At 35.3% G+C, this 24,269-nt stretch overlaps 1 protein-coding gene across 1 annotated transcript in view; it reads right to left on the reverse strand.

Moving 5' to 3' along the window:
- The window catches only part of DHX36 (DEAH-box helicase 36), a 52,148-nt gene that overhangs the window by 23,366 nt on the left and 4,513 nt on the right, over positions 1 to 24,269 (reverse strand). The window contains exons 2-13 of the mRNA XM_058730273.1: positions 20,844 to 20,968; positions 19,868 to 20,099; positions 15,741 to 15,779; positions 14,247 to 14,417; positions 12,430 to 12,509; positions 10,595 to 10,669; positions 10,278 to 10,444; positions 8,571 to 8,652; positions 4,627 to 4,767; positions 4,283 to 4,385; positions 3,618 to 3,705; positions 404 to 459 (exon numbers count right to left, since the gene is read on the reverse strand). Coding sequence (XP_058586256.1) covers positions 404 to 459; positions 3,618 to 3,705; positions 4,283 to 4,385; positions 4,627 to 4,767; positions 8,571 to 8,652; positions 10,278 to 10,444; positions 10,595 to 10,669; positions 12,430 to 12,509; positions 14,247 to 14,417; positions 15,741 to 15,779; positions 19,868 to 20,099; positions 20,844 to 20,968 — 1,359 coding nt within the window. The remainder of the gene's footprint in view (positions 1 to 403; positions 460 to 3,617; positions 3,706 to 4,282; positions 4,386 to 4,626; positions 4,768 to 8,570; positions 8,653 to 10,277; positions 10,445 to 10,594; positions 10,670 to 12,429; positions 12,510 to 14,246; positions 14,418 to 15,740; positions 15,780 to 19,867; positions 20,100 to 20,843; positions 20,969 to 24,269) is intronic.

Genomic DNA, 24,269 nt, shown 5'->3' on the forward strand with positions numbered 1-24,269 from the left:
GACAAGAGACAAAACATTCAAAACCATAATAATATATTATTGATAAAACAGGAAATCTCATACCTACAAATACATTAATTCTGTTAAATCAAAATCTCAAACATCAAGCTGTAGTATGTCATAGATAACTGCAACCCAAACAAGTTACTGGTGAAACCAGTCTATAAACTTTTCCCTAAAGCTGACAAAACTAATTTGTTAATTACTCAGTTACTCGAGTTTTTGTGCAATTATCCCCTGAAGATTCATTTGCAAAGTTCTTAAAGAAGTGATTTTTATATGGATTACTACTTGAAAATGCACCTTCAAAAAAAATAAAAGAAAATAAAAGATAATAAGCAGTCCTTAATCTGAAGCTTGCCTCAATCTGAAAGACAGAGGATGAATACATTTAACAACATACCTGTGTCTGGTTAACCGTAGGCATCAGTGAATGTAAGGGTATAATAATAAACCTGTCTGAAAATTAAAAAAGAAAAGTAAACTTTAAGATAAACAGTTGCAGAAAAGCTCCAGATTAGTTAAGCACATAATTCTTAATTTATATTACTATGTATAATCGGAGAAACTTTATTCTTTTTATTTTCTTGTTTTCTTAGTGCTCCAGTAAGTTCTTACTGACATTTTATTCTGTCAATTTATTTCACATTGATAAACATATTCCCCAAATTCCTAAAGAATGCTTAAAAGTTAGGAACAATCTTTTCAAATTATGCTAGAAAACATCATTAGTTCTATTCCCATCAGTTAACTGAACATCAAAAAATTCGCTCTAATATGAGTATAAGTTTATAGACCTTGGGGGATCCTCACTATTTTAATCATGTAGATAATAAGTGAATTTTTAGAGCACTTTAATGAAATTCCCATGTCCACTTTTATGTTAAAAAAATAATGAAACAGCACTGGTAAAGTGACCCACATTTTTAAATGTAATTGTTAGAAATGTAAAATCACATTCCTACTTTTTAAGTTTCAAAATGAAACAGTTCAACCCATTCGTGATTACTAGACAATAGGGAGAAAGTTTGGTGTAGTTATTAGTGATGGAAATAAGGGTATGTTAAGGAAGCAAGGGTAAACTTCAGGTTTAGCTATGATTACAAAAAAAATGCAACCCGACTTAAAGACTTAAATCTCTAGCAAGTATCGAGATGACTCAAGATAACTGTATTCCCCCTGCCAAAAACTATTGTTATTCAAAGGAAGTATGATACTCCCCAAATCCTCTGATAAGGGTTACAAATCTTAAAAGGTAGTAAAAAGCTGTCAAGCAATTGATATTGCTAAAAAGATTGCTCTTAATTACTTGTCTCTGTAACACAATATGAAATGCATTAACTCGATCAATACTCAGGCCAAAAATAATTTACTCTGAGTTGGATTAGGCCTTAAGATGTAACTTCCATTTTATAAGTATAGGTAAGAAAGGATCAAATGATAATATTATGAAGACTCAGATTCAGACAAATCTAGAAAGTCTAGGTAGGTGGACCTAGCCTAGTCTTTTCCACAAATCATTACCATGGGGAAGGTAAGGGGGATATGAAAGTGATTATGTGGAGTAAAAGACTTATCTGGCTTACAATTTTCTGTAATTTGAACTAGTAGCTGTGAAAGACACTTTTGGGGGAAAATGGGAAAATCTGATTATAGACTGGATTATTAGATGATGTTAAGAATTAGATATAAAAATGGTACTATGGTTATATATTATATAGAAAAGTACATTTTTAGAGATGCATATATTTTGAGAGATAATATATGACAGCCGCAATTTATTTTAAAAAGGAAAAAATTAGATCACAAAAATAATTGCTGCATTGAAGTCATTGGTATATGTTGTTCACTGTACGATTCTCTAGTTTTCTCTAAGTTTAAATGTTTCATTACAAGTTAAAAAAAATCAGTAGCCAGGTAAAACAATGAAAGTAAAAACAATTCTATTAAAGGTAACATAATTGGGGTAAAAAGAGTTTAGACTGCTGATATTGCACAACTACAGTAGTCAGTGGGAACAAAGTCTATACTCTTATGAGAAGAAAAAAATAAGTTGATAAGCATTCAATAAATTGAGTTTCAAAATTCACCTTTAGTCAGTATAGAGTTAGACCAATTTTTTTGCCCCTTTTAACATGGTCAACAGAGTACAGCCAATCATTAAGGCTAAATTTTAAAACTATAACTTGAGAAAAAACATTCTTGTTAAACTTTGGAAAGATTTCTTTTTAAAAAGAATTGAGCAGGTGGTTAAAGTATAAATTAATACCTCCTTCCTTGAGAATAATTAGAAAATTAATAAAGTCAATTATAATAACCAATATCACAGCATGTAATTGTAGTGTTACATTTTGGTAGATCTTCCTTGTATTTTTCCTGGTAAATATATACACATACTCAACATTTTTTTATTTGAAGTAAACTCTACACCCAACATGGAGCTTGAACTCACCACCCTGAGATCAAGAAGTGCATGCTTTACTGATTGAGCCAGCTCAGTGCCCCACACATACTCACATTTTTTAAAACTAAAAGTAGATCATACAGTAGTGTTTTTTTGGGGGGTGGGAGAGACCAACGTTAGAAGGTTCGGCCAAAAAAAGAATCCCAGTTGTTTAAAAAAACAATTCAATTGCATAGTTTAATCACAACTACACTTTTTCTATAGACAAAGGTTATCACTGAAAGTAGTTATTTCATTACAGAGAAGCCCTGATAATCAGATAAAAACATTTTCCAGCTACAGAACAGTAAACAATTTTAATTATAGAGAATGTTTTGAGGACATTACTACAATGGGATTTAACAAAGAATGAAAAATACTGCTTTACTATTTCAGTCAATACAATTAGATCAAAAAATTTTTAGTGTCTTGTAAAAATAAAATGTGTCAAAAGCAATTCAAGAGATTAAGTTTAGAAAATATAATTAGAATTATATAATACTAAATAGAATTTGCTTTGTATTTTACTGATTGGAAGTTAATAATTATTCCTGAAAATGCTCTGGCTGCATTTTATAGGAGAAAAATGGTCCCATATATTTCTGAGACATAAGAGATTATGTCTCTTAAACATGCTATTTAAGCGTTGGAAGCACCTATAGAATTTTTTAAAACTATAGACATTCAAGTCACATTCTCAGATTTGGGGTGAGGATGGGGTCTGAGTATCTGAATTTTACAGAAGCACCACTAGTGACTTGTATATTCAGAACTGAGAAACGCTGGGCTAAGGGATAAATTCAACCTTATTTTCTGCCCAATTAAATGCAGCAGTGAGTGAAAAAACAAACGCAAGTACCAACATCTTAACTTTAAGGGCTCAATATTATTAGGCAAATTTAGAAAAAGGGGTAAAATATTCTCAAAATACCAAATAAAGAACTTCACCATATACCTACCACCTTCATCTTGTGACCTAGAACTTTATTTTTTAAAAAAGAGAGAAAGAGATCCAACTTTTGAAAAAACCCAACCTGGGCTTAAGACCAAGTTCCTACAGTGAGGCAGCCTTAGACTAAGCAACGCTTCTTCAAATAAAAGAAAAAAAAAACACATGCTGCATATGATTTAAGTACTATTCTTAGAATTGTAATAAAATGCATTTCCATAATACCTGATTTAAACATCACTTGTGACATCAAGAGATCATGTAAAGTGCTGATATTGTCCCAGCCTGGTAGGAAGACCAGTATTGCACCATCCTATATGGAGGGGAAATAACCATTACAAAGTATCACATAACCAAACTCACTAAATGTAAACTTCTGTGCACACTTAAACTAGCTTCACAAGTTTTATTTACTGATTGTAACTAAAGAATAGAAGCTCACTCTTTTTAATGTTTATTTTGAGAGAGAGAGAGAGAGAGAGAGAAAGCAAGTGAGGGAGGGGCAGAGAAAGAGGGAGAGAGTTCTCTCAAAGCCCAAAGAGGTTCTGTGCTGCCAGTGTGGAGCCCCATGTAGGGCTCAATCTCACAAACTGAGATCATGACTTGAGCTCAAATCAAGAGTTGGATGCTTAACTGACTGAGCCACCTAGTCATCCTGAAGCTCACTCTTTAAAAATAGGATTTACAACCCAGATATTTCATTTGTTTAGTCTTTTCTTCAAATAGATCAAATGCCTCAATTTTGGTATTCTGAGATTCTTATTTCTAGTGTCAATTTCTTCCATATGCTACTTGTAAAAAGCATTTAAAAAATTATTCTTCTTTTCTCAGGGTCTTGATATATTAATGAAATTAAAATTACATCACCAAGAAACAAACAAAAAACTAACCTCTTCTTCCAAAACAATGTGTCGGATAAGGGCAGCAATCAAATTCAGATCAACTTTATCATCATCGATCATTTCCAGAACATCTACAGTACTTGCAGAATACCTAGCAAAGTTAAATAGGAAGTCATGAAATACCTGATCAAGTTTCCTAAGGTTCAACCTGTTATCTTAAAATCTTAAAATTAATTCAATCAGCAAATGGGAAAACACAATTAACATATAGAAGTATTACTGGGATAACAATAGTTAGAAACAAATTCAAGAAGACAATCTCTGCTTTTTTGTTTTAGTCATTTAGCCTCTGTGATCCCAAATTAAATTAAAAACAAGCAAAAAACACATACCTTTTTCGCAGTTCCCTTACATAATCTGGCCAGCGTTCTTTATAGATTGCTTCTTTTTCTTCTTTTTCTTGTCTGTTTACATGCACTTGCATGAAACCCCTCTTAAACTGGGACCTGTGTTCTTTTTGTTCTGGAACATATCTAAAATAAATTAAAAAATTCTTAAATAGCTTAAACCATTTGCAAACTCTCTGGTTTTAGCAAATATCTGTGACTTTTTACTTTCGGGTTTTAAAGAGGATTTTAAAGAACATTTCATTATGCTTTCTAGTGAATGCTACTAAATAGTTTATTAGTAGCTGTTCATTAATATATAAAATCCAACATTTTATATAAAAATCATTTTTCTCTACCAAAGTACATAAAACTTTAGATCATCATTAGCAGTCAAAATAAAAAAAATTAATTCTACAGTAACTTTTAAGTTTGCTCTAAAAAGTTAACATTACTGTTTAATGTAAATATAAATATCACATATAAAATAATAAATGCCTAGTACAAGACTCAGATTTTGAATATATAGGTTTCCAAACCTGAGTGCACATAAGAATCCCAGAGAGCTTATAAAATACAGAATCCTGAGTCCTATCCCTTGTGATTTGGACTCCGTAGGTCTGGTTGGGGTCTGCTAATCTAGGAATGTGAATTAGTGCCCCAGTAAATTCAGAAAATTTATCTATGGACCTACAGACCCACTCATGCTTGAGAACTATTTAATTCTGCTCAGTCTTACAGTCAGAGCCAAATGGCAGAGCCAGAATCTGTATTCAAGTGTCCTATGTGTCAATCCAATACTATATGCCATGACTCCACCACGCCATTAGTGACTGCTAAAAACAGAGGGCGCATCTGCCTAAGAATTCCACCTAACTTAAATGGTTTGAAAGGCATGGGGGTGGGAGGAGACAAAGAAAAGTGAAACTACACTTTGACCCCAAAGCCCCTGGGAATTCGCCTAGGGAGAGCATCTAGATGGAAAAGGGGGGTCTGGACCATGGGCTTTAGAGTCAGACAGAACTGGACTGATGTCCGTGCTCTGCCATTGACTACCTGTGTAACCTTGGACAAGATATAAACCTCTGCCCTTCGGTTTGCCTATTTGAAATATTATAATACTTTAATAGTATTGGCAGGAGAATAAAAGAAAAATGCAGTAAGATAAAGCACAGTGCCTGACACATAGTAGACACCCAAAAAGTGTTAACCCCTTCCCTATTCAGTACCTGTGACCCAGGATTCCCCTAAGTCTTCGATACATATAGAGGCATCAACTTGAGGTAGGGCAACCTGAGACAGAGATTAGTCCTAGTCAGCAGGATGGACCCACAGTTGGCTCCCTTCCCAGCAATTCCGAAAAACAGAGGTAAGCTTCAACCCACCCCCCATCCCTGGCCAAGTGCCCAATGACAACCCTCCATATCATCTTCACCCTGTTTCCTTCCCTTCAGTTCAGCTCTTCTTCTGGGAAGGGACAGATGGGGGCTTCACCTGAAAACTTCTGTCGAGGGATCACCTTCCTTCAACTCCCCTCTTAGGGCTGACTAGGGGATGACAAGGGCACATACACCCTTCTTTTGCTTCCGAGACTCTTTAGTTACAGTTCCCTGAACATTCCCTGCCTTCTACGGAGCTTAAGAAAGCAATTCATCATTAAATAATTTTAGCTTACTGTTCCCTCAAACTTTACTTGCACTACTGTCACCTGTTACTAGAAAATAATTGGTAAATGTGCCACAGTAGGAAGTGAGAGGAATGGTGCAAAGTGGAATTGAAGAGAGAATGCATAATAAAGCTTACTGATGACAAAACCAGAGCACAGACGATTAAGATACCCTCCCTCACTTTTAGTTATGTTCTACCCTCTCTGATATACACACTTCCCTTTTTCCTACCCTGAATTTCACTACTTTCCTCACTTGCCCAGTCTATCCCTGCTACATAACCTCATTCCCAATACATTCTTTACTTCTTCCAGAATGGGTCAGTCATACTTTACAGGACAGCTTCTATGTCTTTCTGTCTACATTTAAGCTCTGAGGATAGATACCAAGTCTTTCCTTGTTTTATGATCAGACCCTAATGCACAGGGCAGGCATGAAGTTTAATAAAAATCTGTTTAAATGTCCACCCAAAAAATTGAACAGACTTTTCTCCATGTAAAACCGACTGTAGGATCTTTGTTTTCACCTTCCCACCATCACTTCCGTTTTCTCACTTAACAAGTAAGCTGTGGAATCTTAAAACACAAGTGTTTCCCTATCTGTCCGTATATTTATTTGCATGTTTACTATAGGCCAGGCACTGTGCTGTACTCTAGTTATAGAGATGAACAGGACAAAATGCTTGACCTTGGACAAATCTGAAATCTATTGCAAGAGGTAAATATAAAGGTGAAGTACCTGACAATATGGTAAGTATTTTAAGAGATATGATAAACCTGCTACAGGTTGGTGAGAAAGCAACCCACTCTATGGGAGGGATAAGAAAAAGCTTAACAGACAGTGAAGTTGGAATTTGTTCTTACATAATTAAGTTTATACATAAAGGGTGGAGAAGGTGTCTAAAAGGACAACATAGCATGTAACAAAGCACAAAATCATGAATGAAAGGGCACTGGCTGGCATATTAGGGAATGGTACATTTAGCACAGGTACGCCAGGAGACACATAAGACTAGAAAAAAAGGATAGAGCCAGATTGTAAAGAGCTTTGGGATGACTAACTAGGGAACAGGAACCTGATCCTATGGGCTGTGTTTTCCCAGCCCTTCCCTCAACAAGAAATTCAAATATTAATTGGTATATCCCCTCGGAGAAGGCTGTTAGTAGCTAATGGCCAGAGTGCTGAAGGGATCAATAATTTGGGTATACTAGCTGAGGTATTCTGCTACAGGTCATGACAAACATAAAGGTCCTTAAACAAGTTTTTAAAGAAAAATTTCAGGAGGCTTGACAAGGGGGAGAAAGTTCACATAACCAGATCTTGTAGGAAAATACATGGCACTCTCACATATATATGAGAGTGAAGGCAGTACCAGAAGAGGAACTACTAGCACGGAAGAGACAATAACAACCTTAAGCAGAGAAAACAGAAATGAGAGGGCACATGCAAGGAGAAAGCTCTCAGGGTTTGTACTGTGGGAAAGGTGGGAGTACAGAATGATTTAGACTGAGTTACTAGGCATGTAGAGCAGTTAACATATCCTGGTATGATTTATCAACTGCTTGATACATATTAGTCTTTGGATTTACAGCTCAGACACTGCGTGGAGGATAGTAACCATGGTAAGGCAAACTTGCAAAGAGAAATTATTTCATTTTAACGTTTTGGTGGAAGCACAGTGGGGGATGAATAGAAGATAATGATTTCAGCTGGAAAAATGTGAGCTTCAAGGTACCTGTGGTACTGGAATGCTGCTGAGTAGAGAGTTAGATACCAAATGCAAAGTTCAGGAAGAGCTTCAGAAGCTCCAGCTCTGAGAGCTGTGAAAATACACAGCTATGGCCATGGAAACAGGATGGCACAGTGAAACCATGAAAGACTGAAAAAAGGCTAATTAAGAACCCTCAGGGGAAATCTTATGTAAAGGGTAGGCAATGGAAGCCAGCAAAAACTGGAAACTTGGTAGGACAATCAGAGGAGAGGTTCAAGCACTAATAACAAAGGTTCCCAAAATTTGCTGCCCAGGGAGCTTTAAAAAACTGATGCCTGGCTACCAGCCCAGATTTTGTAATGTAATTAAGGTAGGGAGTGTGAATTGGGCATCTGGATTTTAAAGGGCTCCAGGTGATTTTAATGTGCAACCAAGTCTAGGAATCCCTGATTTAAGGAAAAACGATGTTTTAGAAGGTAGTGGTTAAAAAAGAGCTTCTGAGATTAAAGTTTAACAGAAAAAAAAGGTGGCATTAGTATTTTTAAAGCTCTTATTTCCTAATATTTACTTACCTTATTTTTTCAATTATATCTTCCAAAAGATACTCCGCAACCGGAAAAGTAAAACCAGGTATGTGTATCATTGGACAGTTACCTATTATGGCAGACAAGACATAAATCTATACTCAAAATGTTTAAAAAAAAAAAATTAACAGATTATAAATAGGCCAATACCTTTCTTACCTTTCTTAAGTTCAAAGATGGTCCTGGCACTTTTACAATTGTACCCTATTTTTCCATAATGAATTTAATGAAAAGTAGCAGTCTACTCTTCACTTACTACCATTTTACTGCTACCAAACTGTACACACACATCACGGTTCTACAAACTAACACAATATATCAAAGAATAGAGCATTTTAAGTTGGACTCATAACTCAATAGTTGGAAGTCTATTTCCTCTCCATCACTAGTCAAGATGGTACCAGCAGAACCCAAGTTTTAGTGAAATCAACTTAAGAAGCACTACTCTTATGGTACCCAGAATCAGGAAAAGAGAAAAAAAAAGTAGTTTAAATAAGACATAGCAAAATATTAAATTGTTACTTATTATTTTAGAAACACTAGTTAAAAACAAACAAAAAAAACTACCTCTCTTAGTACTGTTATTTAAATGCTACTTCTATTTCAGACCATGCAAAATAAGCAGTATACATTGTAAACCAAAGCCAACATAGCATCAGAGGTCAAAAAGTATCTCAGGTGGTCTCACAGCTCTGCCTGTGAATTGCACAAGTTTGGGCAGTTTATTCAATGTTAGGTCTGGACCATGCATCAAAACAACAACAAATAAACAAAACAATACAAGCAACTAATTTCACACGTCTTTAAGCTTCCATTTTAACTATTCACCCTTACCCCACCCCCCCACCATTTTCCTCTCCTTCTCCTACAACTGGAAGCAAAACAGATAAGCATATTTTTTAAAAAATGTACTCTACAGCTAGTCAAATTTTGTTTCAAATCCTCTCAACTCTTTTTTTAAACATTTACTTATTTTTGAGAGACAGTGAGCGAGCTGGGGAGGGGTAGAGAGAAACAGGGAGACACAGAATCCAAAGCAGGCTCCAGGCTCTGAGCTGTCAGCACAAGAGCCCAATGCAGGGCTCGAACTCATGAACCATGAGATCATGACCTGAGCTGAAGGTGAAGTCAGACGCTTAACCGACTGAGCCACCCAGGCACCCCTCAACCCTCTCTTAATTATGCAACCATTACAAGGCATACTGGAAAGACACATCGGCAAAAATGGGAATACTAGCACCTACCTCACGAGGTGTTAAGATGATACAGTGCCAAATACAGTACACCTGGCACACTCAAGGTGTTCCAGAAGTGTCCATGAGTACTATTAGTATTAGCACGCTGCCACTCTAGCCTGTGACAGTACATGAAAACCACAGAACAATCACAAAAAAAATGTTCAAAAAATTATTCAAACCTGTGGTTTGAACTCATTGATGCCACCTTAATTACCTGATGGTGGCACCAAAAACCTACATGTCTTCACTCTAACACAGATGATGCCACCTTTCAAAAATAGGCTCAATTCTCTAATCTATGAGATTAGAAGCTAGGAGAATATTTACTAAACATTTATTTTAAGTACCTGGTACCTAGAAATGTATTAGCTTTTTGATTTTTTTTTAAATTTTATTAACTCTAAATTCAGTGGCTTTGTGATAACTTCCTAAAGCAATAATCATAAAATTTACTCACCAAAATATTCTGAAAATTTCTCAGCATTCAGTGTCGCACTCATTAATATGACTTTCAGGTCAGGTCGAAAATTGAGAAGATCTTTAATAACAGTCATTAAAACATCTGACTGTAGGTTTCTCTCATGGATTTCATCAAGCACAATATGACTAACACTGGACAAACGCCTAAAGCAAAAGTGTGAAGTATGAAACTTAGTACAAAATTCAACAACGGAACCATTCTACTTTAATAATTAGTAAAATCCAATTTAATACTGACATCTTTTGCTAATGTCTAACTAACTAAATGTCTGTCCTGAAGTGAAACATACTCACGAGTCTGACTGCAGCCACTGAAGGATAATTCCTGTTGTACAGTATAAGATAGAACCCTGCTTCCTTGGCAACCGACTGTGAATGAAAGACAGGATATGAGTTTTGGTTTTAGTGTCTTTACTAAACAAATTACTAAGTACCACACAAGTTTAAAAGAAAATCTTCACAATTAACTTTTTGGTTATAGGAATGCTTACCGCAACAGAGTAATGGGAAATACTACATTCAAGTTCACTATACATTATTTTCACTGTCACGATACATCAATGATGTCTTTTTAAAGGCATAACCATTAACATTCAGAAAACAACACTTAGGGGCCTAAATTTCTGTTCAGTGACTGAAAGATCAGTTCATTTAAAAAGCTAAATGGATGGGGCGCCTGGGTGGCGCAGTCGGTTAAGCGTCCGACTTCAGCCAGGTCACGATCTCGCGGTCCGTGAGTTCGAGCCCCGCGTCGGGCTCTGGGCTGATGGCTCGGAGCCTGGAGCCTGTTTCCAATTCTGTGTCTCCCTCTCTCTCTGCCCCTCCCCCGTTCATGCTCTGTCTCTCTCTGTCCCAAAATAAATAAAAAAAAAAAATGTTGAAAAAAAAAAAATTTTAAAAAAAAAGCTAAATGGAATCTTGAGCTTCAGAAAAGGACTACAGATATACGGTAAGTTAAAGATACCAAAATCAATAAAGTCAAATCCGGATGGCCAACAGGCACATGAAAAGATGTTCAACGTCGCTCCTTATCAGGGAAATACAAATCAAAACCACACTCAGATACCACCTCACACCAGTCAGAGTGGCCAAAATGAACAAATCAGGAGACTATAGATGCTGGAGAGGATGTGGAGAAATGGGAACCCTCTTGCCCTGTTGGTGGGAATGCAAATTGGTGCAGCCGCTCTGGAAAGCAGTGTGGAGGTTCCTCAGAAAATTAAAAATAGACCTACCCTATGACCCAGCAATAGCACTGCTAGGAATCTATCCAAGGGATACAGGAGTACTGATGCATAGGGGCACTTGTACCCCAATGTGTATAGCAGCACTCTCAACAATAGCCAAATTATGGAAAGAGCCTAAATGTCCATCAACTGATGAATGGATAAAGAAATTATGGTTTATATACACAATGGAATACTACGTGGCAATGAGAAAAAATGAAATATGGCCTTTTGTAGCAACGTGGATGGAACTGGAGAGTGTGATGCTAAGTGAAATAAGCCATACAGAGAAAGACAGATACCATATGGTTTCACTCTCATGTGGATCCTGAGAAACGTAACAGAAACCCATGGGGGAGGGGAAGGAAAAAAAAAAAAAAGAGGTTAGAGTGGGAGAGAGCCAAAGCATAAGAGACTGTTAAAAACTGAGAACAAACTGAGGGTTGATGGGGGGTGGGAGGGAGGGCAGGGTGGGTGTTGGGTATTGAGGAGGGCACCTTTTGGGATGAGCACTGGGTGTTGTATGGAAACCAATTTGACAGTAAATTTCATATATTAAAAAAAAAAAAAAATCAATAAAGTCAATCGGGGGGGGGAGGGGAATGGCAGTGGATGGTGGTACCAAAAGATACATGACAGCAACTCCTTTCAAGTGCAGTGCTGATCTACTAATGTATATCCAGGTAAGTGATTTCTCTAGTCCTTTAATAATATAAAAGCACACTTTAAAAAAAGACAATCCAAACAGGAGTTTGTAGTTTGCAAGCTTCCTATGCTGCAGTTACTTTAAATGTCAATTTTAATAGTAATCAACATAAAGATAGGGGGCAATCTTTCTTTTGAATCTCTAACTTCAAAGTTTCACTGAAATCTACCTGTATACAAGAGGTGAACATTCTTTACCTCTGGAGACGAATCTGGTATCCGGTACTATTACCATTGCCACAAGATTCGGCCCTTTCTGCGGCCACTCTCTCTGCAACCTTTAATCAAAATAAAAGACATTTACAAAGAAAATAGGATTTCCTTTAGGACAAATATCTTGAACATCCATAAAATCTGGGATTTCTGGAAAAAATGTTCATCAGATTTTCAGGAGTTAAAAAAAGAGACAGATACTAAAATTCAAGGGTTCTAAAACCGTGTATTGTCCCTTAAAAGATGCAGACTACTGCCTCTTACATTGACTTTTCACTTTCTCTTAAAAAGCCCTTCAAGGCCAAATTCTCATCGCTATTTTCAAACTGCCTTTCTATATAGCATCCTCTCATTCATCTCTACCTTTCTTTTGAACTTTTCTAAAACAGTTAGAAATCATGGTCTAAACTTATAAACCTTGTATATAATTTGAGGGCAAATACATGTTGGTACTTTTTGTTCCTCGAGATTTTGTTTTTGGTAGACATTGGTGTTGCTTCATTCCTGGCTCTTGGTTTTGTTCTAAAAGTTATGGCTGCCAAAAATTAACTTGGAATTGATAATCCAATACAGATTTATGTAACTACAAGTAACCAATAGACATCTTGTGACAGAACAGTGATTTATGAGATTAGAAATAGAAAATGGCATAATTAAGAAACAATACTTCAGAAATAAAACTTTCCAGTCAGTACATCCTGTATACACTGAGTTAGGCCACTATTTCACTTTTTATTACTTACTAAATTGCCCATTCAAGTACCAACAGATCTTGGAAAAATAAACAAAAAATAACCTAGTCAGTATTTCTTCCCACTGTCAATATATATGTGTAATATTATATTAGTGAAAATTGATCATATTTTTAACTTACTTAAATCTAGCTATATAATTGTACTATACCAAAAGTGGTTCTTTTTTGCCATTCTGTCATATATAATTTCTAGAAATATGATTCTACCAAAAAGGCTACTGTACTTTCTTTAGAAATCATGGTTTAAAATGTATACTGTTATTTCCTCCAAAGTATTGTCATAATTGGTAACACACTCTCTAACCAAATTCTTTATTAAATGACCTGGAGATGATAAATAGCAGTATCATACAACTAAACATAACCGTAAATCTTTATAATTTAAATTTACACAAAAAACCATGTAACACTGAAATAAATTCACTATACCCATCAAATGTTGCAAGAAACCCCTAACATATTTAAAGAATACATAACCCATACATTTAACTAGGTCATCTAACTAAACAAACAGAAATGCTGTTGTTTGTAATAAACATGTACCTCAAAGTGTTAATAGGATAAACCTAAAATAGTATCTTAATTTTTATGATAAATTCCCTCTTATTGAGCAATTGCATCAAAAAAATTTAAAATGCAGCTAAAATATACAAGGCTTCTTGCTTTCACCATCAGTGTACTTACATACTGAAAAAACAATCTGAGAACCAAAAAACAATGCTGAATGAATCAAGTGGTAACTTAAAGCATCTATACTGATGGGGATTATTTGGAGTTTATAATCCCACAAAAATTTATCAGCTTTCTCTTCTTCTACTTTTATACTAAAATTTACCTGAATTTATAATTTATCTTAAACTCATGAACATCTATTATCAATAAGAGGTCATTCAAGATTTTGGTCTTTACTACCAAATATTTACTTTCAAAACAACACATCCTAAATATATTTAAGAACTATTACAAACCTTCAAAGCAGTTTCGTTCCAGCAAGACTAGGAGGATGGAAAATAAGGTGGGGAATTTTAAAAAGTGAGACATTACTTACCGAAATGGCACTAATTCTTCTTGGCTGAGTACAAACTATCCTGCATGCAGATCCTTTTCCTCTTTCAATGTAGTTATCCAAAATGAACTGAGTAACTTGAGTAGTTTTTCCACAACCAGTTTCACCACTTATTACTGTTACTTGATGGTTATCAATCATATTCACTAATTCCTATTTCAAAATGGAAAATAAGTGAAGAACATCACATAGTGACTAACTGAAAAAGTAGTAATCAAAATAACATCAAACTGAAGGTAACCATTTTTAACAAAGGTATTAATGCATTTAAAATTTTGTTAAATGCAATGCTGACAGTTTGTATATCTGGGTCTACCTGTTTTCAAGAGAAAAGCAGCATCAAATTATGAAAAAAACAAACACAAGGCACTATGAAAGGAAAACACACGAACAAGAAGTAGAAGAGACAGCTCTAAGTTCTACACATAAGAATAAACATTAATTAAAAAGAATGCTGAGTGTACGACTACTGAGTACAAGAAAAATCCCAATACCCAACCAACTACTGAAGACATTAAGGGGTTATATCAAAACTCAAACAATATGGCTTTGTCTGCGGAACAAGTTTTGTATGCTGTTCCAGAGAACAAGGAAGTCTATAATGTATTTCCTTTCAAATAATTAAAGTTTGTAAACACCTAAATCAAAGGGGTAAACTTCAAATATCTGGAAAACCTCACATTTGGGGAAGGTCTTTCTTAAAACTTTTAGATAAACACTAATATTTTTAATAGTAATATTCACTATATTAATAAGACCATCCTACTACTTCAAAGTAGTATTGGAGGTTATTATTATCTACATTTTGAAAACTCACCTTTAAAAATTTTCCCATCTACTTTAACACACTATACATATATCAGAACAAGTTCCAAGTTTAAACAATGAAATTATAGCTTGTACAGCATGTGATTAATTCATTATTTCCTGGGGGGGGGGGGGTGTCTCTGAGTCAAGTAATACATAGTGAACACTTTGTCCTCAAGAATTTACACCAGCCTAAGGGAGGAAAAAACACTGTGGCAGGTGGTACTTAACCAAAACTTTAATCAAAACAAAGTAAGGCTGAGAGAACAGAGTAGGATGGAGGACTGTATTACTCTCTATAAGGTAACTATGTAATAAAGCATAATAAATTAACTAAAGTACTCTATTTTCAGTAGTGTCTCAATTTTAATTAAAATGTTTGGTCTCAAATTAGGAGTAAGGGTATTTACCCAAGATAACTTACATGTGAAAATTCCATTTTTCTTAAAGTTCTAAACATTTCATTTATAGACAGAAATGAGAAAAGTTCAGGAAAATGGTTTCATGACCATTTTTTTCTTTTGGTCTTTCAAAAATTCAAAAGAATAAAATGAACTTTCAATAATATCCTTCAGAGGAAAGTTTTTTAGTTTGTATTTTTTGATATAGATCTTAAAAGAATTATATTTTAAGTATTTTGCAAATTAAAGGATATAGTATTTATTTTACCTTTTGCATTCCATATGAAGGCAGCTTTTCCCTGAAATGCTGAAAATTAAAAACAATTGTTAATTTTCACAAAAGAATCAAATTACAATCATGGTAATCAGAACATATCATAAATATGCTAGAATCCCAAAATATTATTACTTCATTGATTATGTCAAGTATCAAGACTTAAAAAAGAATTTTTATAAAAAAGAACTCATGAACTTAACAATCCCCTTTATTTTTAAAACACTGAAAAAGAGAATTCCATTACATTCAACAGAGTGGAGACACTTTCTTTGAGTTAACGTGGCAGTAAAATGCAATCTGATCTGTCATCTAATGTGCATTCTTGTAGTCCCTAAATTACTTTTACCATCTTTTGTTTGTTTTATATATTCATTTTAGATTTGTTTTGCTATCACAATTAATTTTCCCACCCATCAATCCACCATTTACTAATCCATAAGGCACTGGTACAGATTAATTACTTCTGGGTACTTGCCTTTGAGAATCAAAGAAAATTGAAAACAAGTAACATGTGGGGCACCTGGGTGGCTCAGTCAGTTAAGCGTCCGGCTTCGGCTCAGGTCATGATCTCACAGTTCGTGGGTTCAAGCCCCATATCGGACTCTGTGCTGATAGCCCAGAGCCTGGAGCCTGCTTTGGATTCTGTGTCTCCCTCTCTCTCTCTCTCTCTGCCCCTCCCCCGCTCTCACTCTGTCACTGTGTCTCTCAAAACTAAATAAACATTAAACAAAATAAAAAATAAATACATAAAACAAGTAATATGTGAAGAAAATCTGGTCCTACCATTTAAGAGCTAAGATCTTAAGACAAACTTGGATCCTGAATCCCTCAAAGGTTGTATCTCACAAGGTTGCAAGGAATCTGAATGAAAAACCTTTGTATAAAAAGTAGCAGTTTCTGACACATATAAGCTACTTAATTTTTGGTGAATTGCAACTGAAACACTCAAGAAGAAATGATTAACTCCTGTATCTTTTATTTGATGATGTCTTTGCAATTCTGAAAACCTACACTACATGGAAATGACATACACTTAAGAGTATTATGGTTTACAATGACCTAGGTACATTATAACATGAAAAAACAAACCATAGCTTTAATAAACTTCCTTTATTGAAAAGAAAAAAAAAAAGCAGTAAAATTAGAACCATCCCAGGTAATCCAGTATATTATCGCCATTTTTCAAAAATTTTTATTTCTTGAAATATTGCCCTCATCTTTTGCCTACTTGATTTGTCAAAATAGGAGAATAAAAAAAATCCCCCACTATTTTTTTTTTATTGTGATGTAATTGACATACAACATTATAATAGTTTCAGGTGTATAACATGATTCAGTATCTTCTTGTACTATGAAATGACCACAGTTAAGTCTAGTTAACATGCATCATCACACATATTTACAATTTTTTTCTTTATAACAAGAACTTTTAAGCTCTTAGCAACTTTCAAATATACAGGGTAGCATTACTAACTATACGCTATATATTATATACTAGCATTATAATATATATAACACGTTGTTTATATATTAGCATTATATATATATATATATTAGCATTATTAACTATGCTATATATGCCTGCTTGGTTATGGTCAGTCAGGTAATTCTCAGTACCATAAAAAACAAGGCAATGTGATGACTTGAATGAATTCTAGCAATTTGAAACAAGTTGCCACACTTTTGTTGGTAATTTTTTATTATAATACATTATTTAAAACCATTTAATGATTTCTAGAAGTACTTCATGTACTTCAATGTAACCACCTCAATATATATATAGAAGCTCTCCCATTAAATTTGAAACTAGCATTAACCACATTTGCTTTCTAAATATGTAAATGCTGAAGACAATTACAACCCAATATTCTTTATCAAGACAGACAACCCTTCTATTTCCTAATTTCTGGCTGTAACCCTGAGATATGAGACAATGAAGATTATAAGCTGCTTGAAGACAGGAAATGTCTTATTAGTCTTCAGAAAACACAGCACAATGACAAACATGTAAAAAATGGAAAATTAATATTTATTAAATAAATTATAACAATGGCATATTACCAAAAAGGATTAAAAAGTTGAGCTCTTAAGCACATCTAACTTTTATTTTATTTTTTATTTGATTTATTTTGAGAGAGCAAGAGCACAAGCAGAGAAAGGGCAAAGGAGAGGGAGACAGAGAATCCCAAACAGGTTCCACATAACCTAGGGCTTGATGGCACAACTGTGAGATCATGACCTGAGCTGAAAAGAAGAGTCAGGGGCTCAACCAACTGAGCCACCCAGGCACCCAACACATCTGAATTTTAGACTGGATTCTGTTACTAGCTGTGCAACTGTAGATAGGTCACTTAACCTAAGATTTTTTTCCCCTCTCCATCACAAATATGCAGAATTTCTTACACAGGGTTGTTGGGAGGTTTAAATGATGTAGTACATGTGAAGTGTTTGTAAGTGTCTAGCCAATAGGAAGAATGTTTTACACATTTGTTCTCCTAACTTCCTTACCGGATCACTCACACATTTTTAATATTTGAGTCTGTCCTCCAAACAAAGCAGAGAGATAGGAGCTAAATCTCCTTCTTTCTAAGGCTATAAAGGAAGCTCTGCTCTCAACCACAATAATCTGAAATGATTAAACTTGAAGTCTCCTGTCCTGGAATCATATTTTCACTACATAGGCATCAAAAAATTACACAATTCCCCTCTGGACAACCTTACTGTTTTTTGTTTTTTTAATTTTTTCATTTTTGAGAGACAGAGACAAAGCGTGAGCAGGGGAGGGGCAGACAGAGAGGGAGACACAGAATCTGAAGCAGGTTCCAGGCTCTGAATTCTCAGCACAGAGACCGACACGGGGCTCAAACTCACAGACATGTGATCATGACATGACCTGAGCTGAAGTTGGACGCTTAACTGACTGAGCCACCCTGGTGCCCCACTTTTTTTTTTTTTAATAATTTTTTTAAGTTTATTTATTTTGAGAGGGACAAAGACAGCATGAGCAGGGGAGGGGCAGAGAAAGTGGGAGAGAAAGAATCCCAAGTAGGCTCTGTGCTGTCAGTGCAGTGCCCAATGCAGGGCTCAAACTCATGAAACTGAGATCATGAGTGAGCTAAAACCGAGAGTCAGACACTTAACCAACTGAGCAGTCCAGGTGCCCCTTTACCTCAACTGTTCTAATCAGGATATCCAACCTGATCAACGACAGTCAATGGATCCTTTCTTTCCTACGGGACAGGTGATATTCTGCCTTTCTCACAAAGAGTAATACATATTTGCATATTAAAAATGTGGCCCTCAGAATTTCCTCATTTTCTCTTAAAAGAAATACACGTGAACATTTTATTATATCTATCTCTACAATATCCACAAAGTGTAAATTTTATGTTTTAACAGGAAGGGACCTAAAAATATCTTGCCTACCATAGAAAGAACATACTGAAAAACTCAGAATTTCTGTTCTTGTCACAGTCTTATCTTTAAAATGCTGGTGAGGGGCGCCTGGGTGGCGCAGTCGGTTAAGCGTCCGACTTCAGCCAGGTCACGATCTCGCGGTCTGTGAGTTCGAGCCCCGCGTCAGGCTCTGGGCTGATGGCTCGGAGCCTGGAGCCTGTTTCCAATTCTGTGTGTCTCCCTCTCTCTCTGCCCCTTCCCCGTTCATGCTCTGTCTCTCTCTGTCCCAAAAATAAATAAAAAACGTTGAAAAAAAATAAATAAAAAATAAAAAAAATAAAATAAAAAAAAATAAAATGCTGGTGAACATATGCACATCATAACTTTGGGGTATTTAATTTTATCATTTGTAAAAGGAAGGAGTTGGATTAAATGGTCTAGAAACCTTACAATTCTAACCACCTTGTCTCTTACGACATCTCACAAAACTGTCCAATAAAGGTTAAACTAATTTCTTCTCCTCACTATGTAAGCTGCTGTAGGTTATATGCAATTCCACTCCCAATGCTTTTCTCTGGTATAAGAGAAAGAATCCCCACAGAGAACAGTCTATAGAAATACCACTGATCTATACCACGTAGCTACTTCTAAACGTAAATATATTTTTATCAAGTGTGAGAAGAAATGACAAAAAGCTTTTTCCACATCTTGCTTTCCATTACCTGCATTTCAATATACCGAGGGTCACTTTTTTTCTTTTGTAAATCTTCCAATAGTTGTTGGTCTAAGGTTACATCAGGTTCATTTTCTTGCAAGAGATACTCAGAATCTCTGTCAATATATTTGTCCCTGATTCTAAATGTCCTCTTTTCTTGATTTATCAATTTCTTTTCCTGGTCCTCAAGTTTTTTCTCTGAGTTTGGTTTGCTCTCAGCAGGAGCTTCAGTCCCGTAACTATTTTGACAAAATAAAAAAATGATAAAAGGTTAAATGAAGAGCTGCTAGAGCCCTGAAACAAAACAATATGCTATTTATTTTAAAATCACCAGCTATTATTCTTTCTTAGCTCAATTAGGAAAATACTTAGATTTTTATAATGAATTCAAAGTTTTCCTCCGTGTAAATAGATATTACAAGTTATTCCTTGTGTAGCTAAAAAAATTAAAATTCACATAAGTCATCCCTCCATTGCAATGACTTACTGTATTTTTCTGATTTGTCTAAGCTTCATTTCACAACTTCCATTTTCTTCCTGCCACCATTTCTGAGTGCTTATAAATGGGATGCTACATTATACAGTCCCAGAAAAACCTCTCTTAATTTTTCCTCTAAATGGTACAGCCCCTGTAATCATCCTAAAATAGCAACAATTTAACTTCTTACAGATTTCTCCCAGAATTTTGGAAATACAAAGATGGTGAAAAGGAAAACAATAAACAATAACTTAATAATGATCACATATCCAAATAGACCATTCCTACCATTTAGCTTTCTGTGGAATGAATGTGCCATCTGGATTTTTTTCAATCTACCACCAAATAGAGTCAGTCTATATAAGAAAAAGGCTTACTTCAAGGTTAAATTTCACTTATTGAAGAGTCTAAAGAGGTTATTTTTATTATCTTTTTTTCCCCCTAGCCAATGCTATGAAAGAAGTGTTACTCAGTCCATTCTTTAAAAGAATGTGTTTTGCTTTACCCGTGATCTTCAGGAGCAAACCAGGATATCTGTGCTTCCGAATCTTTATCATTCTTAGCTTGGACTGAATGCAGCAGCTGCACAATTTGTTCTTCTCGACGTTCATCCATGTGTACTACAGCTCTCTATTTTGTGCAAAGCAAACAGTATCCTTATCAATACTAGAAAGCATGTACAAAATCATTTGATAACTAAAACAAAAGAGCAGATATATATATCCAACATTCATATGAAACTTAAAATTGCCCTACCAGGTGCTCTAGTCCAATTTCACTTCATAGACCTAATGTTAATATTTTTGTATATATCCTTTTTCTGCTATATATACCTATAAAATTAGCTGCAATATAACTGGCAAAGAAAGTACATTTACATCCCTTACTAAAACTTCGGTTCCTTTTTCTTCTACCCTCTCACATACTGATTATTATAAATTTTTCTGTCTGAAATTTTCAAAGATACTCACAATTAAAGTTACTAAAACACAAATGTTTGGTTTAAAAAAAAAAGCTAATTGAAAACTGGAGATAATATTTGGTGGCAATGAGCACTTTAAAGTTCTTACAGTAAAAAGATGAATACATTAGGAAGAAGACTGAGCTCAGAGGAAATAAATAAAATTGATCAACATTCATGAAGATGATGCTCCAATATGGTGATGATGTAGCTGCTTCAGAAGAGAATTAAACAAACAATACCAGACAGGATAGGAATTACACTGTACACAATAAGAACAAGAACTTTTACAACTGTTCTTTTATAATTGTACATTGTAACTAGTTGAATTTAAACAGAGTAGTTAAGAGAGGGTAGATTTTTCCTCAAGTGTGCAGACAGGAAAGACGACCAAGATATTAAATGAAAAAAAAAAAAAAAAAAAAAAAAAAAAAAACACCAGTCGTAGAAAATATATGCAGCACAATCTTATTTTCATTATTATTAATACTGAAATAGATTATTCACTTTATATTCTACATTTTTGCAGTATGTCTTCCAGATGTATTATTATATTTTTTTAAATGTTTATTCACTTCTGAGAGACAGAGAAACAGAGCACTAGCAGGGGAGGGGAGACAGAATCCAAAGCAGACTCCAGACTCTGACCTGTTAGCACAGAGCCCAAGACGGGGCTCAAACCCACGAACCATGAGATCATAACCTGAGCCAAAGTCGGACACTTAACTCACTGAGCCACCCAGGCGACGCCAGATGTATTTCTGACACACAGTAGATGCTGCAGAGAAGTTTGCCAAAAGGATGATGGCTGAATCTATTTTTTGCAATGAATGTGCATGACTTTTGTGTTAAATCCATTTTTCTCTTTAAAGAAATACACAAAAAGAATACAAGCAGATCTCTGGGAAATTCCAGAAGACTTCTGCAACTTAACTGAAAAGTTTACTAAAACAATCATTATGCTTATACAATTAACAAGTCCAAACTCTGGCTGATAGGAAAGCCATAAGGAAGCACAGGTTAGAGCAAAATCTGTTTATTGACAGGTACTAAAGCCCATCATTTTTTTTTAACTATACAGCATGAAAATCTCATTAAAATGGTTTATATATCAGACTAATGTATCTCTTCATAGTATAGGGTGTGTAGTCTCCACCAAGACTAGGAGCTTGTACCTGGTTTCTCCTAGACTGCTCTATGCATCTTTTTTACCTGTGATGATTTTAATCTGTAAAGATCTGCTGTAAAAAACCCCAAAACATTGCATATGTCAGCTCTTCAGAGTTCTGCAATTCCTTCTAGTAAATTACGGAACCTGAGTGGTCTTGGGAACACCCAACACAGAGTTTCATTATTGGAACATTTCTGCCCTATACTTTGAATTCTGTAATGTCCTCAGCACATGTTAACATTTATTGCTTTGTATACCTACATGAAATGGTCATTGAGTTTTTTCTTGGCAGTTAGAAACTACAGGACATTTTAATGATTAAAGACTACTCTAGGAAGGAACCCCAAGACATAAAGTCATTATCAAGCAAAGTTTCCTTAATTTTTCCCAACACCTCAACCACCCAAAGGCACTGTTTCTTCTGCTCACTTTCAAAATGGGACAGATTAAGCACTTCTTCTCTGAAGAATGATTTATTTCCAATTGAAAGTCACAGAATAACATTTCTTTAACCAAACAAAACCTTATATTTTGAAGTTTTTTTTTTAATCTCTACTAGCAGAACAAAAGTTCTTCTCACCTTGCTGTATGAGTTTTAGATATTCACAAAAAAGGCAGGATGACTGAAAAATGAAAAGCCCCTGAAAACATAATTTATACTTTTTTTTTTTTTTTTTAACGTTTACCTATTTTTGAGAGAGAGACAAAGTACAAGCGGGGGAAGGGATAGAGAAAGAGGGAGAGACAGAATCCAAAGCAGGCTCCATCCTCTGAGTCATTCAGGGCAGAGCCTGATGCAGGACTCAAACCCATCAACTGTGAGATAATGACCTGAGCCAAAGTGGGACGTTTAACTGACTGAGCCACTCAGGTGCGCCCAATAATTTATACTTTTTAATAAAAACACAACTTATACCTCCTATAAATTGTTTTTCACAAGGTTCTCCCACAATGAGGCTCCAGAGGCTATGGGCAGTGGAGATTTTAGGAGTGCCAAAATTCCAAACATGGATCTAACCTTTTTTTTTGGTAGGTTACCTCCTCCTAATCTTCTACCAGTGGTATCACCCTTCACTCTACCTAGCCCCTCAAGCATGGAGAATCTCAATCATGTTTTGGGTGTCATGACTATTTTATTTTATCATGGCATTTAATTTTTTTTTATTGTTTTCCCCTTTTTTGGACAACCTCAAATATCCTTGCTTTTAGTCATAAATTCCTGGCAAAGAAGATCCACAGTGATATCCAGCAAATTGTCTACGTTTATTAGCTTCTAATTGTGTGCAACTATTTTAAACCATTACCACCTTCCTGTTCACCCTCAACATTTCACAAAGAAAACAAAAACAAATGGAAAAGTCCTCAACTGATTGCCACTAAATTCAAGCCCACCTGTATCAGAATCTATCCTTTGTTCTCTTCCTTCCTGTTAATGGAATTGGGAGGCCATTTTCCTGCTTAAGGTTGATCTCTCCACTAAACTCTGCAGTCCAATTCCTTTCACCTCCTCAGGGCTAATCCTTCTATTGAGATTTACATTCCTTTCCTAAATCTCTCTCTGGTAGTCATTAGCCTACTGACCAATATTCTGGTTTGCCTCTTTCCAGGTATATGGTAGAAGTACATTTTCCCACCCATGACGTAAGCATGACCATGTGACTTACTGGCCAGAGAAATGTAAACAGGAGTCTCTTAAGAATCAGGGCAATTTACTGTATTCCCTCCAGCTGCCACCAAAACCAGCTACTTTTCAGATGGGTGGAGCTCTGTGAACCATTCTCATAAGGAGAACTCTCAAC

This window comes from Neofelis nebulosa, chromosome 5, assembly GCF_028018385.1.
Source record: "Neofelis nebulosa isolate mNeoNeb1 chromosome 5, mNeoNeb1.pri, whole genome shotgun sequence".
Classification (NCBI taxonomy): domain Eukaryota; kingdom Metazoa; phylum Chordata; class Mammalia; order Carnivora; family Felidae; genus Neofelis; species Neofelis nebulosa.